General features: G+C 38.9%; 1 protein-coding gene across 4 annotated transcripts in view; it reads right to left on the minus strand.

Moving 5' to 3' along the window:
- Positions 1–2,305: 2,305 nt before the first annotated feature.
- Positions 2,306–25,330, minus strand: part of Mastl (microtubule associated serine/threonine kinase-like) — a 36,959-nt gene continuing 13,934 nt past the window's right edge. For 2 of the 4 annotated variants that reach the window (XM_006254341.5, XM_006254340.5), the window contains 6 exons: positions 24,138–24,310; positions 20,514–21,623; positions 19,474–19,615; positions 6,320–6,433; positions 5,933–6,034; positions 2,306–4,268 (listed from right to left, as the gene is read on the minus strand). In XM_006254341.5, coding sequence (XP_006254403.1) covers positions 4,111–4,268; positions 5,933–6,034; positions 6,320–6,433; positions 19,474–19,615; positions 20,514–21,623; positions 24,138–24,310 — 1,799 coding nt within the window. In that variant the 3' untranslated portion in view covers positions 2,306–4,110. 4 annotated transcript variants of the gene reach the window in all.

Consider the following 25,330-nt stretch of genomic DNA (forward strand, 5'->3'; position numbering starts at 1 on the left):
TGAAATGTTTTTTAATGATTTGTTAACTGTATTGATTGTGTACAAAGCTAAAGTAAGAACAAAGGGTAGGAGCTCATACAACCTAATCTTAAATGGCAGGCAGGAGCTACAACTCTCCCAAATGCCAAGGTGTGATGTCCGAGGTCCAGTTCCTAGCACCATGCAAAAAGATAAGTTCATGAGACTAAATAAAGGCATATTATATATATAATTTGATAAGAGATGCAGAAATGCAGTTTAACTTATCTGTCATCTGATTAAGGCTATTAGTAATACAGTTAAAAAAGTTTTATTATGTAGCTCAGACTGGCTTCATACTTGAAGCAATCTTCTTGCCTCAGCCTACAAAGGAAGAAAAAAGTCATTTTAAGTTTCAACAGATGTGAAGGTGAGAATGTTAAGGTAAAGTGCTGTCTCTTGGCTCATACTAGAGTTGTCTCAAGTGAAGAATTTATGTCTACCCATATACAAAATAACTTCTTAGTGTTTGCTGATTCAAACTGCCTTTAGCCCAATGTTCATGCAAAAGAATCCTATTGGGGGTGATGGTCTTATTTCTTCAGAGAAGTTGATTTCTGTGGAGAACAACCACAATTGTTTATCTCATTGTTTCAGTTTTTCTTTAACATAGTTTCTTGGCAGATGAAAATTTAGACGTTAAATTATTTATTCCTAATAAATATCATTAAACAAATGCTTTATCTGGGGACAGAATATTAGGTGATGAGCTGCATATGCCACATCTGTGATATCAAACTAATTTTCTTTTTTTTTCCTTTGTTTTCTTTATTAACTTGAGTATTTCTTATATACATTTCAAGTGTTATTCCCTTTCCCGGTTTCCGGGCAAACATCCCCCTCCCCCCTCCCCTTCCTTATGGGTGTTCCCCTCCCGACCCTCCCCCCATTGCCGCCCTCCCCCCACCAGTCTAGTTCACTGGGGGTTCAGTCTTAGCAGGACCCAGGGCTTCTCCTTCCACTGGTGCTCTTACTAGGATATTCATTGCTACCTATGAGGTCAGAGTCCAGGGTCAGTCCATGTATAGTCTTTAGGTAGTGGCTTAGTCCCTGGAAGCTCTGGTTGGTTGGCATTGTCAAACTAATTTTCTATTCAAGGGCTATGCTGGCTATGCTGGTTGAACTCAGGTGGACAGTCTAGTTATCTGAAAGGATGAACCTCAATTGAGGAAGTGCCTCCATAAAATCTGGCTGTAGGACCTTTTCTTAATTAGTAACTAAAGGGGGAGGGTGCTGCCATTGTGGGTGGTGCCATTCCTGGGCTGGTGGTCCTGGCTTCTATAAGAAAGCACACTGAGCAAGCCAGGAGAAGCAAGTCAGTAAGCAGCACCCCTCCATGGTTCCTGCCCTGTTTGAGTTCTTGTCATGGAGGTATAAGCCAAATAAACCCTTTCCTCCACAACTTGCATTTTGGTCATGGTGTTTCTTCACAGGCATAGAAACTCTTAAGACAAGAAGTAAGTCCTATGAATTAATGTTTTAGGATTTAGTGTTGAGAGTGCTTATGCCCATGTCACAGCACATATATGGAGGTCAAACAGAAACTTGCAGTCAGATCTCCTCTCACTGTGTGGTTCCTAGAGACTGAACTCAGGTGGTCAGGATTGGTGGCAGGCACCTTTGCCTGCTGAACCATTTGCTGGTCCTAGTTTTTGTTTTACCTCCAGAGTATTTTCATTCCTCATTCAGGTACATACCGTTTAGTCACCTGAATATATACATAATCATAATTACTTTTCTATTGCTATGATTAAGACAAGACGACCAAGGCAACATTAAAAAATAATTAGGGGCTATTGAGATGTCTCAGTGGTTAAGAGCACTGGCTATTATTCCTCCAGAGGACCTGGGTTCAATTAATAGCATCCACAAGGCAGCTCACGATTGTCTGTATCCAGCTTCAGGAGTTTTGACACCTTCACAAATATACACATCCAGGCATAATACCTAACACATTGCACATTAAAAAACAAACAAAAACTTGTCAGGCAGGGATGGTGCACAATATTATTTGCAGCACTCTAGACTCAGAGGCAGGCAGATCTCTGAGTTTGAGGCCAATCTGGTCTATAGGAGAAGCAGAGCTACACAAAGAAACCCTTCTTGAAAAACTAAAAGAGCATGCTGAGAGTGACTTGAGCCTTTTGAAACTTGAGTGCTCACCTCCAGTGACACACCTAATCCCTCCCAAACAGTTCCATCAAACAGGGACCAAGTATTCAAATGTGAGTCTATGGGAGCCATTCTCACTCAGTCACACAATAAAAGAAACAACACTGCTAGAACATAGGTTAAATAATCTTGAAAGGAGAAATAATTTTTTAAAATCATATTCTGTACATACAAGTAAAAGAAAATGAAACATAAATGTGCAAAGTGTTTATGATTCACTCTGTGAAAACAGGGAAAGTAGAAAAAAGCATTTTACAAAAACTATAGTGTCTTCCCATCCTTCTCTTCTGCATACTTACATATGTTTCCCTGTTTATTCAGCCATCCATTTACAGACTTTCCTATTCCAGTGATATATTCATGTGGCCCCACCCAGGCAAGCCAGGAACTCTCAAGGATCCACAGCAGAATTTAATTTTACTATAACCAATTGTCCAATGATTTAATTTAAGAAGCCACTAGGGGCTTGCTTCTGCAGACTCACTTTTAACAATACCCATAGCTGGGGTCCAGTGCTCTGGTAAGCCATGACTTGTGAACCTCAGGTTTATTAATGTGGCTCTGCTTATCCTAATTCCTCAATTACTGTTTGTGTATGGTGGGGATTGAACACGGGGTCCTTGGCACACTAAGCATTTGCTCCCTCCAGCATCTTCATGCTCACTTTTAACCTGCCCACATCATTTCAGTTTAGTAGCAGTCATTTAGGTATTTTTTTGATTCTAAAGGTTTCTTTCTAATCTTGAAAACACTCTAAGAGGATGATAGAGTAAACAGACTGTAGAATTATGCTGTCACCTGAAAGTGAGTCTTAGTAAAGGAAGCTGTAAATATATTTGAATATTTTTAGTAAAAAAGGTAACTGGAACACTAAGTAGTCTTTACTAAAATAAGTACAGTAAGGACTCTATACCCAGCACTGATTATGCATCTTTGCAAACTGTATTCTATCTGGGCTGTGACTGGGTGGCAGTGGAAGCACTAAAGTCAGTATGCAAGCAGGCATTAGCAAAAACCTTCCCTATGGTACACGTACGTCTTAATTTTGCTCTTCTAGGGAAATATCAAAAGCCTCAATTAGTTTGAGATAAGACTTTTGACCTGAGTCTTAGTACATACTTGAAAAGACCAATACTGAAGTCACTAGTTACAGTTACAAGTAATTATAATTGTTACTATTTGTCTCTCGCAGTGTTTGAAAGGATCTGATGTAAAGTATAAATTTTTCTATTAAAAGTGAAGAAGCTATTAAAATCACTTAAAGTATCACACCCAGCCTTTCCACTACCCGTTTAAACAAGCAGGAATTGTAGAGGGAAGCACCAAGAGCATTCAAGGCAGTGAGATTCCATCATAAGTAAGATGAGTTAGAACCTTAATTCTTTTGACTAGTTCACCCTCAGCAGAGACATACTGATGAGAAATACAGTCCTGGCTGGCCTGAGTCTTCAAATTGCAGTCATAATCCTGTGTTACATCTGCTCTTGAATATGGGAACTTCCACCACGATGTCTGGGTCAAACGATTTTCAGTCATGTTTGTCTCATATGACAGCCCCGAGAACAGCTTAGGATGTAACCATGTGCAAATAAACACCAAAGTGAACAGAACTAACATCAACAGATACATACAAGCTTATGGTTCATCCCCTCTGTTTAGAGTGGTAGTGCTGTTTTAGTTTATTGAGACATTGCTCTTCATAAAGTGCAGTGAATAAATAAGATGAAAAAAGCCATGATGCCTTATGTACAGTTCTAAGGTAGAGATTACTGTTTATATTTTTTACAGTATTTTAACTCTGTAAAAGCTGTTGTACTCATTAAAACTGTTTAGCCTCGGTACAATAATGACTTATTCCGTGTAGATGAATCTAGTGTTAAAATTCTATATCACAAGTTAGATAGAAATGGCATGCATGTGCTACAGACTGAACCCAGATATGGTCAGATGCTGAGCATTGTTCCTGGCTTCAAAGTAGGATGTATCTGTTTCGTTGTCTGGTTGGGGCACGAAAGGCATAGTCTGATGCTGCAGATTCTCCCAGTCCACTTCACTGAAGAGAGGATGATGTTTCAGTTCTAAAGAGGGAAATACATATAAAAAACAAAAACAGAGTCTGATACCATTACTTAAGCTTTGCTTCTTAGATGGATCCGACTTTATCATGGCACTCTCAGTAATACCTTTTTAATGTGTCTCCCTAGTAGGCTACATGCTTTATACTGTGTCATTTTGCAGTGTCTGGTGTATTATAGTTGCCTGGATTGTATGTTAAGTCAGTGAATGGATGTTGTAGAAGTGCATCTTTCTTGATGCCAGCATCCTGTCATACAATCCCTCACCTGAAGATTGTTTGGCTTGCGATCTCTATCTCTGGAGCTCCTAATTAATGCTTCAATTCTCACTTACCTTCTCAACCACCTGTCATATCATGGCAATCTCTAAGACCATCTATTGCCCTACAACTTAAGGATGAAGTTCATCTTTCACTCTTTGCTTTCTATACTTCACCTTTGTGTATGCACATTCCACACATGATGATTTGCTGTATATTTAACTTACTGCCCTTTTGCTTACTGTCTTTTTGTTTATGTGTTTGTAGAGTTTTTACACTACAGCTCAAGTTGACCTGGAAATCACTGTATAGCTCCAGCTGAATGTTTTTACAGTCTTCTTCCTTAGCCTCTCAAGTGCTGGATTCACAGGCATTCATGTATCAGCATGTATCGCTTGGTTCTGGTCTTGGATGACATTCCTACACATTCTCTCCATTGTCTCTGACTTACCTGACTCCACTGACTACATCTTTAGAATTTAGTAGCTAGCACTATGGATAGATCTAGAATATTTCTATCACAGCACACACCTCTGTTTATAGGATGTCACACTGTTCCTTTTTGTTTGTTTTATTCTGAGACAGTCTTTACCCTGGAATAGTCTCTATGTAGACCTATTAAAGTTGGCCTCAAACTGCCTGCCACCATGCCTGGGTCCTCTTTATATTTTTATTACTTCTACCTACTAAAATGAAAACATGTTCACTTGCTGGTCTACACTGTGATATTTAGTTGCTAAAAATAAGCACTTCTTTCTTGGAAACCTCACCGTTTCTTCTTTGCTGTGTTGTGATGAGCCCAAGGCCTAGCACATGCTGTCCAAGTGTCTACTGTGGGGCTGTACTCTAGCCCCAATTACTCATGTTTATTTTAGATAGGCTTTATTGTATTTTATTTTATTTACTATGGAGCCTAGACTGGCTTTGAACTCATGGCAATTCTTCTGTTTCAGGCTCCTAAGTGCTTGGATATAGGTATGAGCCACTATGTCCATCTCTCAACCTTTACCTCTAAAAGCAACAATATAAATGTTAGTAAATGAAGAACTGACAAGGCAGTAAGGAAACCCAAAACCATATCTACTTCTAAGGAGAATGCTGGGATATGACTAATGTTGGTAGTGGGAATATTGATTTAGGAGATTTATATGCTGTAAATTGCTTTTTCTCTAAAAGATATGACATAACATCGTTTCTGGTACCTTATGGGGTTACAAACTCAGTGTGTGTGTTGCAACTACACTGAGCCAAGTTTTAAATTGAAATAAAGGCGTGTGTGTGTGTGTGTGTGTGTGTGTGTGTGTGTGTGTGTGTGTGTGTGTATGAATGCATATCTAGAGGAACTATCATTTTGCCACTAAGCAGTCAAATTAGCAAGTGTAAAGTAGGCCATGACAAAGGCCTTACCTTTCATCCCAGCTCTCTTTGTGTCATCAATGGTTAACAGCATATCCATCGCACTTTGAGACTTATCAGATAGCTTTTCTTCACCTTCTGGCCACGGGATATCTACAAGTACGAATATGCAAGGAAAGTTGTTTGATGTTACCTTGAGGAGTCACACTTGGGTGTATCTTTCTTTTGACTGCCTTTCTTTCTCATACCCCACTCTCCCCATGCCTAATGCCTTTATTAAACAGATTTTTAAATCATTCTCAACTAATAGGGATAAATGATTTTCTTTTCCCCTATGGAAGCAATTAAGGGTCTTGAGTATGCCAGACAAGTGCTCTACAACTGAGCTACATCCTCCAACCCTGAATCTACCTTAATAGAAAACATAAAAAGAATCACCTCTTTTTAGAATATTCTGGAATACTTGCTGTGGTGTTTCATCATTGAAAGGGGGGATTCCTGTTAGAAATTCAAACAAGCAGACTCCAAGTGCCCACCAGTCTACTGCAGGACCTGGAATGTAAGGAAATACGCTGAACGTGCAAGCATTTGATACAAGTCACTTACAAGTCTATTGCAGGACCTGATACAAGTCACTTACAAGTCTACTGCAGGACCTGATACAAGTCACAAGTCTACTGCAGGACCTGATACAAGTCACTTACAAGTCTACTGCAGGACCTGATACAAGTCACAAGTCTACTGCAGGACCTGATATTGATACAAGTCACTTACAAGTCTACTGCAGGACCTGATATTGATACAAGTCACTTACAAGTCTACTGCAGGACCTGATACAAGTCACAAGTCTACTGCAGGACCTGATACAAGTCACTTACCAGTCTACTGCAGGACCTGGAGCATTTGATACAAGTCACTTACAAGAGAAAAGTCAGTATATTGATGCTTGAGCCATCAAGGCCTTCTTGCTTTAGGGCTTTCTTCTGTTTCCGCGCAGTACAAAAACACAGGTTACCTTCAGCCAGGCAGTGACTATAGCCTTAACTTTCCAGAGGGTTACACTAGCTATACTTTTCAAGGCCATTTCTTCATAGATGAATAAATTCTGATATTTTGAATATTTGATGAATTCTAATTTTAAAGTGCAATGAAGGAGTATATTTCATAAAATATTAAGTCAAGAAATGACAACATAGCCAGGTAGTGCTGGCATAAGGCTTTAAACCCAGGATTTGGGAGGCAGAGGCAGGCAGATATTGAGATGGAGGCCAGCTTAGTCTACAGAGCAAGTTCTAAGACAGCCAAGGCTACACAGTAACCCTGTACACACACACACACACACACACACACACACACACACACACACACACACACACAAACACACTGTATTTCACCTGTTTCACTCAAAAGTATAACAGTAATATTTATAAGGAAAGATAATTATACAATGCTCTAAAAATGTGTTTTACTATGTATTTTGTTGATGCAAAAATATAGTTCCTAGCTCAAAGGGAGTGAGAGCTGTTCTGTAGCCAAATTTGAATGATGATGTTCAGGAACATGGATTTAGTTGCCTTCAAGGACATGTTCCAGGGTTGAGGAGATGGCTCAGTGGTTAAGAGCACTGGCGGCTATTCTAGAGGACCTGAGTTCCATTCCCAGCACCCACAACTATTTGTAACCCCAGCTCCAAGGGATTTAATACCTTCCTCTGGCCTCAGTAGACACCAGGCATGCACAGGTGCACAGACATGCATGCAGGCAAAACACCATACATACAAAATTAAAATAAGTAAAATCTTAAAAACGAAGAAGGCGGGGTTGGAGATATAGCTCAGTGGTTCGGTCCCCAGCTCCGAAAAAAGAAAAAAAAAACCAAACAAACAAAGAAGGCATGTTCCACTGTAGAAGTGGTTACATGGGACTGTATTAACAAAGAAAGGCATAAATCAGACACTGATCAGATAACACTCGTGGTACTCATAGGTAGGTCATAGAAAAGCAGGAAAAACTCAGTTATAGTTTCCAGATACTATCTGCCAACATTCTTAGGCTTTTGAATTGGTGGGAGATAGTGGTTTGCCAAAAATAAACATTTGTTTTTGGTCTTTAACACATTTTAAAGACAGACACAGAAACATCATTCTACCTCTAACAACAAAAATAACAGGAAACAACAATCACTACTCCTTACTATCAAAGGAAAAATCCACCAAGATGGACTCTCAATCCTGGATGTCTATGCTCCAAATGCAAGGGCAACTTCATTCATAAAAGAAGCCTTACTAAAGCTCAAAGCACACATTGCACCTCACACAATGATAGTGGGAGACTTCAACATCTCACTCTCATCAATGAACAGATCACGAAAACAGAAACTAAACTGACACAGAGAAACTAAGAGAAGTTATGAACCAAATGGATTTAACAGGTATCTATAGAACATTTTATCCTAAAACAAATAAATATACCTCCTCCTCAGCACCTCATGGGACCTTCTCAAAAATTGACCATATACTCAGTCACAAAACAGGCCTCAAAAGGTACAAGAAGATTGAAATAATCCATGCATTCTATGAGATCACTACGGACTAAGGCTGGTCTTCAATAACAACAAAAACAACAGAAAGCCCACACACACATGGAAGATGAACAACACTCTACTCAGTGGTCAAAGAAATAAAGAAATTAGAGACATTATAGAATTTAATGAAAATGAAAGCACAGCAAACCCAAGCTTATGGGACAAGAGGAAAACTCTGTCCTCATAGCTCTGAGAGCCTCCAAAAAGTAACTGGAGAGAGCATTCACTAGCAGCTTGACAGCACACCTAAAAGCACTAGAACAAAAGGAAGCAAATACACCCAAGAAGGCAGGAAATAATCAAACTCAGGGCTGAAATCAACCAAGTAGAAACAAAAAGAACTATACAAAGAATCAACAAAACCAGGAGCTGGTTCTTTGAGAAACTCAACAAGATATATAAACCCTTAGCCAGACTAATCAGAGGGCAGAGAGAGTATATCCAAATTAACAAAGAGAAATGAAAAGTGAGACATAACAACAGAAACTGGAAATTAAAAAAAAAACACATGAGATCCTACTACAAACAAACATACTATACTCAACAAAACTGGAAAATGTGGATGAAATAGACAATTTTCTAGACAGGTAGCAGGTACCAAATTTAAATCAGGATCAGATAAACCATCTAAAAAGTCCCATAACTCCTAAAGAAATAGAAGCAGTCATTAAAAGTCTCCCAAGGGGGGAAAAAAAAGCCCCAGGACCAGATGGGCTTAGTGCAGAATTCTATTAGACCTTCAAAGAAGACCTAATACCAGTAGTGTCCAAACTATTTCACAGAATAGAAACAGAAACAGAAGGAACACTACCTAATTCTTTCTATGAAGCCACAATTACGCTTATACACACACACAAAGACCCAACAAAGAAAGAGAACTTCAGACCAATTTCCCTTATGACTAAAGACCAACAAAGAAAAAGAACTTTAGATCAATTTCCCTTATGGCTAAAGACCAACAAAGAAAGAGAACTTCAGATCAATTTCCCTTCTTAATATCGATGCAAAAATACACAATAAAATTCTTGCAAACCAAATCCAAGAGCACACCAAAATGATCATCCATCATGATCAAGTAGGCTACATCCCAGGGATGCAAGGATGGTTCAATATACGGCAATCCATCAACATAATCCACTACATAAGCCAAAAAACAAACAAACAAACAAACAAACAAACAAAAAAAAACAAAAAACAAAACAAAAACAAAAAATCCCCCCCAAAACCCCACATGATCATCTCATTAGATGCTGAGAAAGCATTTGACAAAATTCAACACCCCCTCATGATAAAAGTCCTGGAAAGATCAGGAATTCAAGGCCCATAACTAAATATAGGAAAATCAATATACAGCAACTCAGTAGCCAACATCAAATTAAATGGAGAGAAACTTGAAGCAATCCCACTAAAATCAGGGACTAGACAGGAGAGGGCTGACTTTCTCCTTACCTATTCAATATATTACTCAAAGTCTAACCAGAGCAATCGGACAAACAAAAGGAGATCAAAGGGATACAAATTGGAAAGGAAGAGGTCAAAATATCACTATTTGCAGATGATATGATAGTATATATAAGTGACCCCAAAAGTTCCACCAAATAACTACTAAGCCTGATAAACAAGTTCAGCAAAGTGGCTGAATATAAAACTAACTCAAACAAATCAGTACCCTTCTTCTACTCAAAGGATAAACAGGCTGAGAAAGAAATTAGGGAAACGACACCCTTCACAATAGTCACAAATAATATAAAGTACCTCGGTGTGACTCTAACCGAGCAAGTGAAGGATCTGTATGAGAAGAACTTCAAGTCTCTGAAGACAGAAATTGAAGAAGACCTCAGAAGATGGAAGGATCTCACATGCTCATGGATTAGCAGGATTAATATAGTAAAAATCGCCATTTTGCCAAAAGCAATGTATAGATTCAATGCAATCCCCATCAAAATTCCAACTCAATTATTCATATTTAGAAAGAAATTTGCAAATTCATCTGGAATAACAAAAAAACCCCAAAAAACCAAACAACAACAACAACAACAACAACAACAACAACAACAACAACAACAAACCCAGGGTAGCGAAAACTGTCCTCAACAATGAAAGGACTTCTGGGGGAATCACCGTCCCTGAACTCAAGCAGTATTACAGAGCAATAGTGATAAAAACTGCATGGTATTGGTACAGAGACAGACAGATAGACCAATGGAATAGAATTGAAGACCCAGAAATGAACCCACACACCTATGGGCACTTGATTTTTGACAAAGGAGCCAAAACCATCCAATGGAAAAAAGATAGCATTTTCAGCAAATGGTGCTGGTTCAACTGGAGGTCAACATGTAGAAGAATGCAGATCGATCCATGCTTATCACCCTGTACAAAGCTCAAGTCCCAGTGGATCAAGGACCTCCACATCAAACCAGACACACTCAAACTAATAGAAGAAAAACTAGGGAAGCTTCTGGAACACATGGGCACTGGAAAAAATTTCCTGAACAAAACACCAATGGCTTATGCTCTAAGATCAAGAATCAACAAATGGACTTCATAAAATTGCAAAGCTTCTGTAAGGCAAAGGACACTGTCATTAGGACCAAACGGCAACGAACAGATTTGGAAAAGATCTTTACCAATGCTATAGCTGATAGAGGGCTAATATCCAATATATACAAAGAACTCAAGAAGTTAGACTCCAGAGAGTCAAATAACTCTATTAAAAAATGGGTACAGAGCTAATCAAAGAATTCTCAGCTGACGAATATCGAACGGCTGAGAAGTACCTAAAGAAATGTTCAACATCCTTAGTCATCAGGGAAAAGCAAATCAAACCAACGCTGAGATTTCCATCTCACACCAGTCAGAATGGCTAAGATCAAAAACTCAGGTGACAGCAGATGCTGGTGAGGATGTGGAGAAAGAGGAACACTCCTCCATTGTTGGTGGGATTGCAAGCTGGTACAAGCACTCTGGAAAGCAGTTGGAGGTTCTTCAGAAAACTGAACAAAGTACTACCTGAGAATTCAACTATAACAAGCCTGGGCACATACCCAAGAGATGCTGCAACATATAAAAAGGACACCTGATCCACTATGTTCATAGCAGCCTTATTTATAATAGTCAGAAGCTGGAAAGAACCCAGAGGTCCTTCAACAGAAGAGTGGATACAGAAAATGTGGTACATTTACATAATGGAGTACTACTCAACTATCAAAAACAATGACTTCATGACATTCATAGGCAAATGGATGGAACTAGAAAATATCCTGAGTGAGGTAACCCAAACACAAAAAAAACCCTACATGGTATGCACTCACTGATTAGCCCCAAAGCTTGGATTACCCAAGATACAATCCACAGACCACATGAAGCTCAAGAAGAAGGACAACCAAAGTGTGGATGCTTCAGTCATTCTTAGAAGGGGGAACAAAAATATTCATAGGAGATATGGAGACAAAGTTTGGAGCAGAGACTGAAGGAAATGCCATCCCGAGACTGCTCAACCTGGGGATCTAGCCCATAGACATACAGCCACCAGACCCAGACAATATTGCTGATGCCAAGAAGTGTATGCTGACAGGAGCCTGATATGGCTCTCCTGAGGCTGTACCAAAGCATGACAAATACAGAGGTGGATGCTTGCAGCCAGCCATTGAACTGAGAACCAGGTCACCATTTGAGGAGCTGGAGAAAGGATTGAAGGAGGTGAAGGGGCTTACAACCCCATAAGAACAACAATGCCAACCAACTAGAACTCCCAGAGACTAAACCACTTCCCAAGGAGTACACATGGACAGACCCATGGCTCCAGCAGCATATTTAGCAGAGGATGGCCTTGTTGGGCTCCAGTGGGAGGAAAAGCCCTTGGTTCTGCCAAGGTTTGAGTCCCTAGTGTACGGGGAACAGCCTCATAGAAGAAGGTGGAGGGGGAATGGGATAGGGGTTTTATAGACTCGAAACTGGGAAAGGGGAAAATATTTTAAATGTAAATAAAAAAAATCCAATAAAAAAAAAAGAAATAACGGTATGGCTTCAGGGAGCAAAAATAGTAGCTGAGAGATCCAAGTTAATTGACCAAGTTGATTGTAATATTTCTCTGTGTTTATTTTTGAAGTATATACAATGCTTTATTTAGAGTATTTTTTCGTTTTCCTTTTTGGTAGTTTGATAAGATAGTTTGATACATCTCATGGCTAGTTCAGGGTTTAGGAATGATCGGTTTTAAACATCTAGATTAGTATAAATTTTGTGACTATAGTTGTCCTATTATTTTGGTATTAATTCAGATCAGGTGACCATATCCTTTTAAAAATTTTTCAGAAAAATTGTCTTTTTCCTGTGTACCAAATATTATTAATGACAGGAGCGGAAATAAGAGGTCAGGTCCTTTGGAGCTGGAGTTACAGATTGCTGCAGCTGCAGTGTGGGTGCTGGGAATTGAACCTGAGTCCTCTGAAATAGTAGCCAGTGCCCTTCCTCGCAGATCTATCTCCCAGCCTATTTAAGGATTTTAAAATAAGATTTAAAGGTTAACTATGCTAAAATTAAAGAGGAGCTATAGTAAGTACATATATGCTATTATCTTTTGTAAGCCTGTTTATGGTACATTTTACTCTTTTTGTCTTCATCCTTTCTCTGGGAAAAATCTTTTACTATAAAACATTATTTTTAGGGCTGGAGAGATGGCTCAGTGGTTAAGAGCACTGACTGCTCTTCCAGAGGTCTTGAGTTCAATTCCCAGCAACTACATGGTGGCTCACAGCCATCTGTAATGAGATCTGATGCCCTCTTCTGGTGTGTCTGAAGACAGCTACAGTGTATTTACATATAAATAAATAAATCTTTAAAAAAAACCCATTATTTTTAGAGAAATCTGAACTTAATATGAGAAAAGGTGGCATACTACATCCTAGGTAGGCTTTACTGCTGCTTGGATTCTCCAAAAGGCTCTTAATGAAATGTTTTATTTTCTTTGTCTTAAATTAGTTTGAGCATTGAAGAATGTCTCATTTCCACAATAGCTGGCCAAGATAATTGACACTGGATGATGAACTTGTCTTAGGAAAGCAGGAGTGAAAAATACTGTCAGACATCTGTCCTTGTTATCCATGGAATTGTAGTTTTGGAGGAAAAGGGAAGAGCTAGCAAATGGTTATTTTTTTTTTTTTTCCTTTTGAGGAACAAGGGGAGACAGGAGTCTCTTGGGACCTGTGATGGTAGACTGGATCCAGATTACTTAGGTATTTACAACATCACCACTATCATAATGTATCTGAAAAATGAAAGAAAGAAATTCCATGACTGTTTGTCAGATTGCGTCTGTCATAAACGGACTTACATAGCATTCTGTTGCACACTGTGAGCACAGGGTTACAACAAACAAGAGTGATGGTTTAAAGAACAGACTTTAAATGCAATACTGTCTTTTTTATGTACAAACTGTTTTATCTCATCTTATATGTCTTATTTAACAGAAATGAATTAATGTTGAGTGACAAATTTACCTTCCTAGTAGCAAAAATTGACCTCAACAATGAAAAAATATGTTTAACACAGGATAAAGTCTAGAAAGTATGTAAAGGTTTTTCTACATATAGACTAGTTCTTTACCTTTTAAGAATATTCTATGGGGCTGGAGAAATGGCTTAGTGGTTAAGATCACTGGCTGGTCTTCCAGAGGTCCTGAGTTCAAATCTCAGCAACCACATGGTGACTCACAACCATCTGTAAATGGGATCTGATTCCCTCTTCTGGTGTGTCTGAAGATAGCTACAGTGTACTTATATAAATAAAATAAATAAATATTTTAAAAATATTCTAGATGTACATTTTACATTTTCTTAACAAAAAGCAGTTTAGAAATTTGAGCACTGTGGTGGTTTGAATGACAACAGCCCATAGAGGCTAGTAGGCTTGAATAGCAAGTCACAGTGAAGCTGTACCACATGACATGATTAGGAGGTATGGTCTTGTTGGCCACTGAGGGTGGGCTTTGAGGTTTCAAAAGCGTATTCCAAGCTCAGAGTCTCTCCCTTTCTGCTGCCTGTGGCTCTGGAGGTAGAACTCTTTGCTACTTTTTCACCACCATCTCCCTCGCTCTGCCTGCCTGCTGCCATGCTCCCCGCTGTAATAGAACGACCCTCTGAAACTGTGTGCAAGCACCCAAATAGATGCTTTCTTTTCTAAGAGTGGCTTTGGTCATGGTTTCTTCCCATCAACAGAACACTGATTAAGACAAGCATTTAATAAAAAGTATGTTTTAATAATTTAATCATCCACTAAATGAGAGGTATTAGTTATTACTCTCATAAATGTTTCTTTTTCTCTTTTTTAGCCTTAGTTTTAAGAATTAACATTTGAAAATGCCAGATTTAAATCATTTAGAAAGCTCAAAATTAATGATTTACTATCTACAATTTTGTTGGCCCTTACTGAGATACCAGCTGAGATTTTGTATACCAGCTTTTAAAATTCTGTCCTAAATTCTACAATTAATTCTCAGATGTGTGTATCTTAGCTAGGCCTGGCTGAGACCTAGAGTAAATGGTTTTTACAGGCAATGATCCCTACACATTCCTGCCACTGTTACTTCTAAAAAAATCCTAAAATGTTCATATTTATATGTAAGTATATTACACTTAAAAATAGCTAGACATTAAAGGTCCATAAAGAATAACAATTTTAGTCTTCAGTAAGTTAAAATGAAGTGGCTGAAGGTTTATAACTCCATTTTCAGGAATTTTAGGGGCAGACTGAGTTTTTGCGCATGCTGTTACAGAGACAAAATGACCGAATGTTTATAAAGTGAAAATAACAATAACATCAAAAAACAAACCTTTGAATATGCAGTCCCAGCAATACAGCTCTGTGGGTAAAAGCGGTTGGCATGCAAGTTTAACAACCTAAATTAACCTCCCTGTTCCCTGGGATCTGCTTAAAGGTGGGCACCCCAGCAGGTGAAATGCAGCTACAGGCTTCAGATGCTGCTGCCGTCTTTAGTTCTAGACTGGTAGAGGCCAGTGATCTGCTGAGAATTATTTTGGTTACGAGAGGCACAAGGATGTTACATCAGATAGGACTGGGCAGTACATGGCTTTCAAAGGCATTAAAAGTAACTCAACATAATTTGGCTCTGGTTTGCAACATTTTTACTACAATCAGGAAGCTCAGTTATTTGGCCTAGGAGACTTCAACACAGGTGTTGGGCCAGGGAGATGGTTCAGTGCATTCTAAGTGCTTGTCAGGCACCAGGCACTTTACTCCTAGCATTCTGTAGGCAGAGGCAGGAACATCTGTGAGTTCAAGGCCAGTCTGATGTCTATAAGAGTTCCAGGCCAGCCAGGAATCCATAGTGAGACCATGTCTCAAAAACAAAACCAACACTACCCTCAAGAAGCATCGGTGCATGTGAGGAAAGTGTGGAGCTAAGTTCAGATCCCAGGCTGTATGCAAACAATGGCGTGGGAGTCTGTGCTCCTGCAGGGAGACCAGAGGACCCCTAGAGGTCTAGGAATTGTTGGCTTAGCCTGAAAGCAGATGAGGGCCAGTTTTCTGACTCGTGAGCCTGCACTTACATATGTATATGTGCAAACATCTTTATTAAAGGTACAGCTTTTGATTTTTAAATTATTTATTTAGATTCCAGCTGTTGCCCCCTGCTCAGTCTCCTGTCCTACAGTTTCTCATCCTATTCTTCCCGCCCCCTTGCCTCTGAGAGGGTGCTCCCTCCTCCTGCCTAATCAGGCCTCCCCGTCCCCTGAGGTCTCAAGTCTCAAGGATTGAGTGAGTCTTCTCCCACTGAGGCCAGGCCAGGCAGGCCTTCCCGCGCATGCCCCTGGTTGGTGGCTCTGGGAGCTCCCTGGGGTCTGGGTTAGTTGAGACTGTTGTTCTTCCTATGGGGTCACTTTTGCTTTATTTTTAAAGATTTATTTTTTAGTATTTTTATTTATGTGTTTGTGTGAGTGAATACCACGTGTATGCATGTGTCTGGAGGCCAGAGACGTACAATCCTTAGTTTTAGAGGACAATGTAAAACTACTTTGATACTTTTCCTGAATTTGATCCTGAATTTAATTTATGTGTGCTGCATGCATAATGGTATGTGTGTGTGTACTCATCTGTGCATGTGCATGTGGAGACAAAAGGTTAACAGAAATGTGATGGTTTGAATAAGAATGGCCCTGTGTGCTCATATGTTTGAATGCTTAGTCAGTCTGAACGCATGGCACTAGTTGAGAAGGGTTAGAAGAATTAGGAAGCATGGCTTTGTTGGAAGAAATGTATCACTAGGGAGTAGTCCTCTCATCTTAGGAAAGGATGATCAGAATGCTTAGCAACCTCTCAGCTACTGCTCTAGCACATGCCTGCCTGCCTGCCTGCCTGCCTGCCTGCCACCATGTTGCCAGCCATAAGGATAGTGGAATAAGCCTCTAAAACTATAAGCAAGCCCCCAACTAAATGCTTGCTTTTGTAAGGTGCCTTAGTCATGCTGTGTCTTAATAGCAATTGAATAGTAACTAAGGAATTGTATCTTCCTTTATTGACCTCTACCTTATTTTTTTGAGACAGGATTTCTCATGGAATCTGGAGCTCAAAAATTTTCCCTTTAAAATTAATAAACGTAATAAAAAAGTACACATATACCCGACTTGAAAGTAGAAGCAAGACTATTTGAGTAGAGGAAGGTGTCCATTGAGTAGGGTTATTAATATTAGCCAAGTATAGTGCTACACACATACATGCATGCTATATGCATACATACATACATGATGAAACATTACTTGGTATATCAAAAAAAACTTAAAAGAAATTAATACATAAGTTTAAAAAATTATGATGACATGTTGAAATAATAAAGCCAGAGATACAGGGAAAACACCACATATATGAAGAGATAGAAATGGAATGCCAAAGATGGTCAGGAGACTACCGCAAGCCTGCAGGTCACAGAAGTCTTGTTTCTTCTATGGGTTTTAAAAGTCTCTATTCTAGACTTCAAACTTTTAGATCTGTGAAACGTATATATTTCCTGCATTTGAGCCCCTTACCTTGTAATATTTTGTGATATTAATCTAGCAGATGACTATATTTCACTTCAGAAGGTAGAAAGAAGAAATTTTTTGAAAGAGAAAGAAAATATTATTTTATTCTAATGTACCTTCCTGAAGGTTGGCTCACTTCTGGATTGACCATTCTGGTGAGGATATAAATAATGGTGATTTGTACTGTTGTCGTTATAATGACTCCGTTTGTATAAAGTACCCAGAGTATGCTAAGCTTTGAAATAGTCTGACTGGAGCTGGGGTGGGTGAGTGAGCAGGAGAAAGTGGCTACGACTGGATACATGGTTAAGGTTGATGGAATGTCCTAGTATTACAGTGAGGCTTGTACGACCTTGGAATACACTGAAACAAACAAACACCGCCCCCCCAGCACATACATTGATTGGGTGAACTGTAGATAATGTAGATTGTAACTCAAGAAAACTATTTTCTGGGGCTCTGAGTTTGGCTCCTAGGTTCTACAGTGCAGTGCCTCACAGTGCATCTGACACTCTTCTTGCCTCTCTGGACACCGGGTGTACATCTGGTGAACATACACGAATACAGACACTCGGACACATAAAAATAAGGCAACTGTTTAAAAAAGTTACCTATTTTATAAAACAATCTAATATCTCACTAGTTAACTTTAATTTTTCATGAAATAAGAAATTGTTTTCATTTTTTAATTGCACTGTAACAATCTGTTTTCCTTAATAGGATTTTGTTGTTTTTATTTTTACTTATTTACTTTTTTTGCTTGTATTTAAATTTTACAAGCACACTGCAAGCTCTTATGCTTTCGTATAAAATGTCTCTACTTGTTGGTTCGATTCAGGGCAATTCTGAATAGTCAGAATGATCTAAACTGAATTAGGAGCTGGAGTCTGCAGATTATTGAGTGTCTGTCAGACATGCCTAAAAGTCATACTCCAGGTTTGAATGATGCATGGGGACGAGAATGACCGGAGTTTCACTGGGCGCTGACTCGGTCTGCGTACTGCTGGAGAACAGTGTGTGATCCAGGACACCGCAGGGTACCTGGGATTTAGGATATTTGGCAGTGCTTATGTTGCAGTGTCTTTTACAAAAATCCAAAGTATAAATAATCTGTTAAATTTAGTAATTCATAACTGTATTTGTTGCTTTTTGCATTACTATGACTAGAAAATGAGGTTAAATTCTGAAGAGTGAACAGAAATTTAGGGCTAACTTTAGTCTAGACTGAAGGCAGCTTCTCTGATCAGTGAGACTGAATCAAAGAAGGCAAAAACCACTGGGTCTGCAGATGTGGCTCAGTGGCAGAGCTCCTGCTCACAGCACATTTAAGGCCTTGGTTTTTATCTTCAGCTCCACAAAGTAAATGAACACAAGAGAAATGGCTACATGCTTTATAGTGTTTATTCCCCTTTACCAAGAGAGTATCTTTTTTAAAAAATGTGTATGTGTTGTGATATATGCACATATGTAGAGGCCAAAAAGTTCATTTGGGGGCATCTTTCTCTATCAGTCTCTGCCTAACTTTTTGAAACAAGCCTCTTGACTAAACCTAGAACTCACTGATTTGGCAAGACTGGCAGGCCAGCAAGACCCCAGGATCCTCCTGCCTGTCTCTTCACTGCTATGGTTATAGGCATTGGCCAGCATGCCACCCCAACACCCCCATTTCATGACTCATTTTTAATGTAGGTGCTCTTGGTGGATCTGACTCAGATTCTTATGTTTGCATGGCAAACATTTTACTGAGCTGGCTCCCTCCAAGTTGTTTCCTTTTGCCTTTTCCACTAGAAATGCTGTCTCAATCAGCAAAAATAAAACACACAAAACCCCCACATGTCCAGAGTACAGATGTTAGAAGACACTTATGGGAGAAGAGGAACCACGTGGTCTCCAGGATTTGAATACAGATCAAAGGGATTTCATATAAGAGTAGTGCAGTGACTGATCAAGACACGTAATGTGTATCTTACCATGGGCGGCTCCCAGTAGGAGCTCAGGTGCCAGGTAATCCGGGGTTCCTAGAATCCGTCCATCATCTACTGGGGGTGGCCCTCTTCTCACACTCTTTGGAGTTCTGTATGATGTTCCCAACTTGACCTGACTCGGAGTCTGCTAATTCAAGAGTTCAAGAGACAACAAATATGTTCATTTCCTTCAAATGAACATAAGCATTAAAGCAGCAACAACAAACGTTCTCTAGGTATAAAGCATGCACTCAAATCCTTGTTCAGGGATTTAAAAGTGGACTCAGGCTAGTTATAATTCTAAAAAGGTTCTTATGTGTAATAAAATTCAATAGCTCAGGTAATGTCAGTTGTTTCAGTAAGCTATGACTGTAAAAGAAAAAAAATTCGGGCTGGAGAGATGGCTCAGCAGTTAAGAGCACTACTGACTGCTCTTCCAGAGGTCCTGAGCTCAAATCCCAGCAACCACATGGTGGCTCACAACCATCTGTAATGAGTCTGATGCCCTCTTCTGGTGTGTCTGAAGACAGCTACAGTGTACTTATATATAATAAATAAATCTTAAAAAAAAGAGAAAAAATTATTTTGAGATAGTTTTATTATATAGCTCACACTGACCTCAAATCCATGATCCTGCCTTAGCCTCTGAAGAATTTGGATTAAAGATTTATGAGGAGGTATTCCACCTAAGAAAAGTACTTTTATAGTCTACATTGATAAATAAAAGGTGTGGCTGACAAAATGATTGAAAAATATTAAGACAACATGTAAGATGAACTAAGTATCTGTTGCTTCTTGTAATAAACGATCCTAAAGGTTTTAACGTAATTGCTGCTTAGCACCAACCTTTGAAAGCAGTATGACAGGGGCTTTTGTCCTTTACAGACATTTGGAAAATAGGCTCTGAGGTTAAGGGATATCTAAGCCCTTAAAGGAAAACTGAAATCTCATAATGGTATAATTAATACCATATAACCTAGCCGAGAGGCAAGCATGTGTCCTAATAGGTTACTACTCTAATAGTCTAAGAATAAACCTGAATATACCTGATGTGACACACAGGCCCTCCCTTTCTCAGTAGGGGTCACAGCCATGGGACACGAACCACTGTAGTCACAGGAAATGTCCATAGTGTCTAAAGAAGTTGTGCTCACTTTGGATGGTTCTGAATTACTGGATGCATTAATGTGACTGCTAAAACTTCGAAAAGCCACGACATTGGTTTTAGAGGCGAATGTTTTTGGCGCCTTTGAAGGAGGAGCTAACATTTGGTTACTGTCTTGGATAGAAGCATGCCAGTCATCTTTTGGCAAGGAATTTTCTTGGCATTTTGGTAACATAAGTAGATCTTCAGTATTTGGTTCTTCAAAAGAGTAGTCTCTGATGCTTTTATCTGGCTCTAAGGCCTGAATTTCCAGTGAACTTTCCATCATAGACACTCCAGGAAAAGATGAATCAGAGTCTACACAGACAGTTTTAGGAGCTCTATCCTCATCAGAACATACGGAATTAGAATGGAGGCAGTCTTTTTTACTGCTCAGCTCACAGTCTTCATCGAGCTCAGACATGAGGTTCTTTGCTATTGTTGGTATATGCAGTTCTTCTGGGGTTCGTCTGTCAGTTAAATAGGTGACAGTGTTCTCCTTATTAGCATAGTCATGTTGCTGACTTTTGCACACTGATAGCTTCAGGTTCTGGACTTGGGCTGTCAAGCCTGTAGCTTGATTTGCACAACAGCCTGTCTTTTCCTTATTGGCTTCATATTCTATACAGTTTTTTTTACTTTGTATAATTTCCTGACAAGGACTGGAGTCAACCAAGTGGAAATTTCTTTTACAGTTTCTTTTACAGAGGTGTTCTTCAGATGTAGCACTAGAATTTACAGCCCAATGATTGGACTGACAGAAACTGACCTCGTCAATGGTCATGGTCTCATTATTTATATCCGGTTCTCTTGCCTCCCAAGAGATTTCCCTGGAGAAGCACTTTCTAGGGAGGGTCATGTAGTTTCTTCCAGTGGGAGGAATGTTACTGCTGTCATGAATGGGAGAAAGTGCTAATTCCAAATCCGTTTTTGTCTCGATGGCACTTACAGATTTTGCATACGGCATTTCACCGGCACTCCAGCTCATCATTGTACTTGATGGCTTGGCACTCTAAGAGGAGGTAAATGCTATTTTCAGTTATAAACCTTAGAACTTTCAAAGCTTTTCATCTATGATTACCTACATGTGATAGGCAACCCAGTGAACTAGTATGTTGTATTTTCTTGTTTTTAGATGAAACAGAAGAATTGAAAACAATTATAGTATATACTACATTGCTTATAATCACACTGTTCTAAATGTAACACTGGTTACAATTTAAATAACTTATGTCCCAATACATATTTTGATAACATGATATTAAACAAGAAACATTAACAATATATTCAGTAAAAATTTGGGATAGGCTTATATTATAAATATAGTACATAATCTATTTTGCAATAGGAATATGATTATTCCGTTTAAAATGGCAAAAATGTAAGAGCCTAAAATCTACCGACTGAAAAGTTGTTGACCAAAAGTAGTTATTGTAAATGTGTCAGTATATAAACAATAAAATAAAACCAGAAATATGTATGAATTAAAATCCATTTTTGGGACTGTAGATGTAACTCAGCGGTAGAGTGTGTCAATGAACAAAATTAAATAAATTAATTGAAAGATTAGTTATCAAAAACATCCATTGACAGTGGATGGAAAACAAAGTGCTTTTCTTCCTTTTTAAAAGAATTATTATTTTACATATTCCCTTTATATCCCACTCACTGTCCCTCTCCCAGACACCCTTCCTTTTCTTTTTTTGAGACAGTCTCATGTATCTCAGGCTTGCCATTAACTAAACATGTAGCAAGGATGACCTTGAATTCTGATGGAATTACAGTATGTGCCACCAGGCCCAAGTTTCATGATGCTGGAGATTGATCCCAGAGTGCTGTGCCTGCTAGGCAAGCACTGTACCAACCCCAGACTAGCAAAATGCTTTTCTTGAAAACTGAATTGAAAAATATCTGAAGGTACCTGTTTCAGAATTTTATAAATATTGTATATACAGTATATTGTATATTGTGTATAAAAGCAGCCAGTGCTCTTAACTGCTGAACCATCTCTCTAGCCCTATAGGATTTTAAAAGAATACTTTCGTAGCATGAATCTTCTATAATGTCAATATTGCCTTTTTGTTTTCCTGGCATTACTGGAGACTGAATTTAGGATCATACAAAACAAGAAGTACATCACAAATGTACAACCCCAGCCTTAATGTACATTTATTTTTAATGTACGAACACCAAGCTTTATTAACTATCATTAACTTACTTAGTAGTGAGGAACACTTAGTTCTAAGCAAAAAGATTTCTGAATTATTATTCACTGGTGTTTCTGGTATAGACACTGATGAGCCTGGGGGGTGACGAGAGTGTTGTAGAGCCCCTCCCTGTCCACTGTCACTGTATGACCTTGGCTTTCCTACAGGCTGGTCTGCTGTGCCGTCCTCAGTGCAGCACTAAGTCCCTATCCATGCCACTGTATGACATTGGCTTTCCTACAGGCTGGTCTGCTGTGCCGTCCTCAGTGCAGCACTAAGTCCCTGTCCATGCCACTGTATGACATTGGCTTTCCTACATACAGGCTGGTCTGCTGTGCAGTCTCAGTGCAGCACTAAGTGGGAGGAGGAAGTGGAGCTCTGTAGAGACGGAAAGAGTGCACAGTGTGGTCTCTATGATATGAGGAGAGGAAAGAATAGTTCTAGGAGTAAGAATTTGGTTATTACACAGCAGATATTATCTATAGCAAAGCCTAAAAAGAAAAAGACGCAGCTGTATTGTTTTATCTGTTTGACTTTACCCTAAAAATACAAATATCCAACAATAATGAGAAAAATCAGATTTCTGGGAATAAGAAGCAAATATAACATGTTACCTTATCAAATGACTTAGTATAATTTTACATTTAAGTTTCTATGCCCTTTTCTATTTATTAGCCTTAAATAACTTTATAGAAAAAGCAAAACAATATACAAATTAAACAGAATAATATGTTGGGGTTGGTTCAAGGCAGGGCTTTTCTGTGTAGCCTTGGCTGTTCTGGAACGCAGAGACCCCCCTGCCTCTGCCTCCTGCATGTAAAGGTTTGAACCACCACAGCCATTCACTTCGCTAACAACTGCTCTGTAATAGACACCTTTAAGGAACAACCTTATTAACTTTATGTCCTAAAAGTTGTATCTCAAGAGATTCCATTACATTAAATGAGAAATTTGTAGTAAACAGTACAGAAAGAGGTAGTATAAGTTTTAAAATTATGTTGGGAAACAAACAACAAACCCTCAGTTATCTAGTGTCTTTATCACAGAAGGAAATGAAAAAGTACTGGGAAGTCACATTTTCTGTCAGTTTACTACAGTACCTAGTCATTCATCACACATTAAGTAAGACCAGTATCATAACTAAATGAGAGATGAAAGGAAGCTTCTACATAATCTGACACAATACCCAGAATTTTTTTATAACACCTCAACCGTACCCATGTAGCAATGTCACTTCCTTACGGGTTTCTTTGGGAAGGTGTGGTGTTGGTATGACTGGTTCCAGGTGCGTATAGATTAGGTCATGTATACTTCCTAACCTGGCAGTCTTTCTCCCATTTGGGACTGCTGTGACATTCTGACTCCACACTGGATACGAAGGTATGAGACTGGCTACTAGTACTTGAGGTACCCAGTCTTTTCCTACACTGGAGTAGATTAGAAGTCAGACATTTCACAGGTATTTCTGGATTGGATGCAAGTGTTTCAAAACCTGTAGGGAAAAGAAAGTTCTAGTTTATTTTCACAGCTATTAGTTTGTGGAACTTGACTCTTTCCAGGTCATTGTACTTATATTACATATTATGACTCCTCTTTGTGACTATTACCCAGCCCACAAGGATATTGGTATATCTGCTATGATTTTTATTATATTAGATTCAGAAATTATTTCAAATGTAGACAATACTTTGAAGGTTATAACCAAACAAAATCACTTTATATTTGTAAAATAAAAGCCAGGATAAGTTAAAATACAATTAGAAGGAAATTGATTTTGAACTATATATTATTTATTTTGGACCATTGTTATCAATAATGGACCATTTACTGGTATGCATTATTAAGATATGCTGTAATGTTAAAATGTTATTAAATTTACCTGGCTCAATTTATGTTTAATTAATGCTGTAGCAGTACTGGCGACGTTGAAATTTATAATGCTCATTGGTGTGTGAATTACAGAAAGCCACAGGCATTTATTTTATTTTTATTTTTTTTTTTGCAGTGCTAGGATTGAACCCATGACCATATATATACCAGACATCCTAACAGTGAGCTTTGCACCTGTGCCTCTCTATAAGGGATTCTGTTACTGTTAAGTCACGTGACGGAAAACAGCCACAGCAATAAGGCAGCACCTAGAGTACACACGCTCCTATATCCTACAGAAATGGCTATGGTCGCTCCTTAGCTTTGTATATGTGTGTGCATTGGAGTTGGAGGCCAGAGATCAGTCTGGGGCAGAGTATCCCATGCATCTTCTTCTCTTTTAAAAATATGCATTTAGAAAAGGTTTTTAAATTTTATATCTATATTTAAATATACATGTAAATTTTAAGTGTTTTGCTTGCATGTATGTCTGCACAGTGTGCATGCATAGGATCCGTGGAGGCCAGAGTATGTGTTAGATCCCTGGAACCGGAGTTAGACAGTTGTGAGCAACCATGGAGGCATTGGGAATTAAACACAGGTTCTCATGGAAAAGCAGCCAGTGTCTTTAACTGATGAGCCA

Source organism: Rattus norvegicus, chromosome 17 (genome assembly GCF_036323735.1).
Source record: "Rattus norvegicus strain BN/NHsdMcwi chromosome 17, GRCr8, whole genome shotgun sequence".
In the NCBI taxonomy this organism is placed as follows: domain Eukaryota; kingdom Metazoa; phylum Chordata; class Mammalia; order Rodentia; family Muridae; genus Rattus; species Rattus norvegicus.